This window comes from Hoplias malabaricus, chromosome 4 (genome assembly GCF_029633855.1).
Source record: "Hoplias malabaricus isolate fHopMal1 chromosome 4, fHopMal1.hap1, whole genome shotgun sequence".
NCBI lineage: Eukaryota > Metazoa > Chordata > Actinopteri > Characiformes > Erythrinidae > Hoplias > Hoplias malabaricus.
Window position 1 is genome coordinate 61073989 of NC_089803.1, and position 3979 is coordinate 61077967.

Sequence of the window (3979 nt, forward strand, 5' to 3'; positions counted from 1 at the left end):
GGGGGAGATCATGGGTTCAAAGCCTGATGAAGTATGTCATCCAGAAAGCAGTGTTACATTTGGTGCAGTTAATCTTCATTGTTTCTTCAAGGAAGGACAGAGGAGGAGAGGGATAGTGTTAGGACAGAAGATGAGAGGGAGAAAGGGATGAAGAAAGAGGAACAACTGGGTGCTAGGAAAAAACTAGGAAGAAGGAGCTAGCATTGTCTTTTACCGGTTAAAAGCCCTCTCACATGCTGCTGTCCAATCTGAAGGTTTTCCTTTTCTGTACGCACCTTGGGACTTCTTATTTTTAGCCAGCTTGCCTCGCCTCTTCTGCCCAGCAGTAAGTTTGAATAGGGGTTCTGCAATGGAGAAACAATTGGGTATGAAGTGCTGGTAATAAAATACCATGCCAAGGAAAGATTTGAGCCTCTTAACAGAAGGGGTAGCTCCATCATCCTCCATGAGGTCCTGCACCCCCATTGCTGCAATTATCTCCACCTTGGCATTGTCAACAGACACACCACCACCATCAATGATATGGCCAAGGAACCTGACTTGCCTTTGTAAGCAAATGGCATTTTTTTGGAGCCAGCTTCAGATTGTTCTCTCGCAACCTCTGGAACACTGCTCGCAGCCTGGACAGAGCCTCACTTTCTGATGATGCAAAAATGAAAAGATCATCAAGATAGCACAGAAGTTTTGAAAAGTTCATGTCACCAAATATCCCAAGCATCATCCTCATGAAGGATGCTGGACTATTACAGAGACCTTCTGTCATTTTATTGTACTCATAAAGCCCATGTGGAGCTGTGTATTTTTGTCGTCTTCGTGCATGGGGATGTTATAAAACCCAGATGTGAGGTCCACCATACTAAAGAGTAAGTTACCACCCAAGGCGGCTAGACAGTCAGATTGATGCAGCAGAGGATGTGCATCTTTTAGAGTTCTGGCATTCAACCATCTGAAGACCGTACAAATGCGTAGTCCCCCATCCTTCTTCCACACCATCACTAAAGGCAATGCATACTCACTTAAGGACTTTCTTATGATTCCTCTTTCCTCCATTTCAGTCAGAACTTGCCTCAACTTTTGATAATGGGCAGGAGGCACTCTCCTGTATGGTAAACAAAAGGGGCGTTCATCAGTGAGACGGATGCAGTGTGTGTATCCCTTGGCCTCGCCACAATCCAATGGATGCTTGGAAAAAACATCTTGAAATTCAGTCAACAGTTGGACGAGCTCAGACATACAGCCACTACTTACTTGACATGAACTGATATCAATATCTCCAAGTCCAAGGTTAGACAGGCTTTGGTCTTGAGAGTCAGAGCGATCCTCAGAGGAGGTGTCAGATTGTTGGATGTCGGAGCTGATGTGCAATCCTTGGAAAACATCAAGTCCTCAGCTGCCAAACAGGGTGAAACATCTGCTAACTTGCTGTTCCTTTTTAAAGTGACAGCTTTGTTAGATGGGTTTACGACTGTCATGCGTACCCACCTATCTCCCCACAAGGGTGTAACAAGGCGACCGATGAGAATGCCTCTTGGTTTGGCTTTGGAGTTTGTCGGCTCAACTATGATGGTGGTACCAGGTGACAAAGGTACACTGGCGGGTAGTCTGCGCCAGACTAAGTGTTCATGTTTGAGGAGGAGCGTGACAGCTTGAGTGAGCTTGGCAGTGCCCACCTTACTAGGAATACTGCTCCCTCTCCAGCGCTCGACACCTGTAAACATTGACAGGAACTGCTCTATGTTAGGACTAGAATGATGTTCATGTCTAGAAGCGATGTTCCAGTATTCACCATCATTCTTCAGGTCATGGATTAGGTGTTTAATGACATTTGAACCCAGGATTATGTCGTCGTGTTGACCAGGCACAACTAAAGATGGAATGACACAACATGTGCCATGAAGCTGAATCTCCAGGTCATAAAAGCCATCAGGTTGTGTTTGCAGACCACCACAACCAAGACAATATTTTCGTTGGAATATTGCTTCTCAGGTAAGACACCTGCAGCACAGAGCTTCTTTTCAGCCTTGCCACTGATGGTATTTGTAGTGTGGTCAACAGATGTGTTGTTACGCAGCTTTATCTTCACTACGTCTCCTGCTTTGCCCATTAGCCTATCCAGAATCTCATGTGAGTGCTCATGAACTAGGACAGATCTTTTCCTTAAGTATAATGTCATCAGATTTTCCCATTCTTGAAATGTAAACTTATCTGAGCTATCACTCCTAAATATTGGAGGCTCCTTTGCATCATGCTGCATGACAAGCTTGACATTAGACAATGTCATCTCCGAGGACTGTCTAACACTGTGTGTGCTTTTGTCTGACTGTAGATGAGCTGTAATGGATTTGCCTAGCTTTTCAGCTATCTGTGTAATGAGTGTATCTATGTCTGGATTTTGTTCATCTAGGCTTGACATGACTTGACATGTCTGACGTTCCACCATATTTCAATTTCTCACCAAAAAAAACTAATCAGAGGAAAAAAATGCAAATCACAGTAATCAGCAGTTTACAATCACACACAAACTATGTTGAGAAAACAGTCCAAAGTTCAGTACTATTTTCACATTTACTTTACACTTCAACCACTGTCCAATGTTCAGTTCTTTTTTTTTTTTTTTTGCTGTCTTTGGCTCTTAACTTGTGCAGAACTGGTCAATAACGACCAAAACCGTCCAATGAATTGCCTAAATACAGTCTACGTGAATACCTTGACCAGAAACACAGGCAACTGCAGCTCCCCTCGGCGAACGAGCTGACATCGATCTTCTCCTCCTAAAGGCATCATTGTAACGAGTGTGCTTTAAAGTTGTCAGGACTGTCCATCCACACCCCTGTTAACCCATAAATACTCTGCGTTGTGTTCTGTGAGATCTGTGATGCACAAAGGAAGGACTCGGACCACGGCCACTGCTGGTTCAGGTTCTATTATACTGTATAAATAGACAAAGAAACTCATAAATTTCTGGAGTGAACATGTAGCCCTGTAGTGAACATACACACTGCTCTCTCTCTCTCATACACGCAGGTTATCATCCTCCTCCTCTCAATTAGAAATTCACAGACTGAGATTTTCTAAATATTCTCTAAATCATATAAACGTGCTTGCGTTTGTGCAGTTAGTTCGCATTTTACACATGAAAATGTAATAGAATTAAATATGAATTTGTCATAAAATTACATAAATCAGCTCTGTATATAAATACAATTAGCAAAAACACTAACTTAATAAATGTATTTTTGAACAGTGAACAGAAATGACTGGGGGAAATTACATATCTGTATAAATAGTCAAATAAACACATACATTTCTGGAGTGAACATGTAGCCCTGTAGTGAACATACACACTGCTCTCTCTCTCTCTCTCATACACGCAGGTTATCAGCCACCTGTTAGCAGAAATGCACATGGCGGGCGTGCAGCCACAGAGCACATATCTCAGTTAAAACTCGACATAGAACACATTTTACAAGGTTCACTTTCAAACTACTACATATTTAAACGTTCACAACCCTGCTTCTAGAGTTTAATACTGCCCATGTTATGCCATTTTACACAGAAAAATGTGTTTTAAGCACAACCATCAAAACTACACACCTCCTCTCAATTAGGAACTCACAGACTGAGGTTGCTACAGAGATGGCGCCAAGCAAAGCTACGTCTCTTAAAGAGACAGTGCACAATTAAACAACTCCTTAAAATAAAAGGTTCCCCAGAACAAATATGAAATCAGTGGACCACAAAACCAGTTATTTATATAGAAATCAGGATTTGGTGGAATTTTTAACAACAATACATACATACATTTTCTTTTCTGCTTCTCCATATCAGGGTCGCGGTGTTTAACAACAATAACATAAAGTAATTTTTTTTACTTGTTACAGGTGCAAGGCAGGAACACACCCTGGAGGGGGCGCCAGTCCTTCACAGGGCAACACACACACACCTATGGACAATTTTGAGTCGCCAATCCACCTACCAA

General features: G+C 42.3%; 1 protein-coding gene across 1 annotated transcript; it reads right to left on the bottom strand.

Moving 5' to 3' along the window:
* Positions 1-210: 210 nt before the first annotated feature.
* LOC136695064 (uncharacterized) lies at positions 211-2281 on the bottom strand. The gene is made up of 5 exons (XM_066668875.1): positions 2068-2281; positions 1249-1978; positions 1017-1099; positions 545-639; positions 211-483 (listed from the first exon to the last, which is right to left on the bottom strand). Exons 1-5 carry the CDS (start codon positions 2279-2281, stop codon positions 211-213), a joined length of 1395 nt encoding a protein of 464 aa, XP_066524972.1.
* Positions 2282-3979: the final 1698 nt, after the last annotated feature.

Coding starts and splice junctions, on each gene's coding strand:
- LOC136695064 (XM_066668875.1), bottom strand. CDS start 2,281: ATGACATTGTCTAATGTCAAGCTTGTCATGCAGCATGATGCAAAGGAG. Junction 1,979..2,067: donor CGTAGTGAAGATAAAGCTGC/GTAACAACACAT, acceptor TTACCTGAGAAG/CAATATTCCAACGAAAATAT. Junction 1,100..1,248: donor TTGATATCAGTTCATGTCAA/GTAAGTAGTGGC, acceptor TTTACCATACAG/GAGAGTGCCTCCTGCCCATT.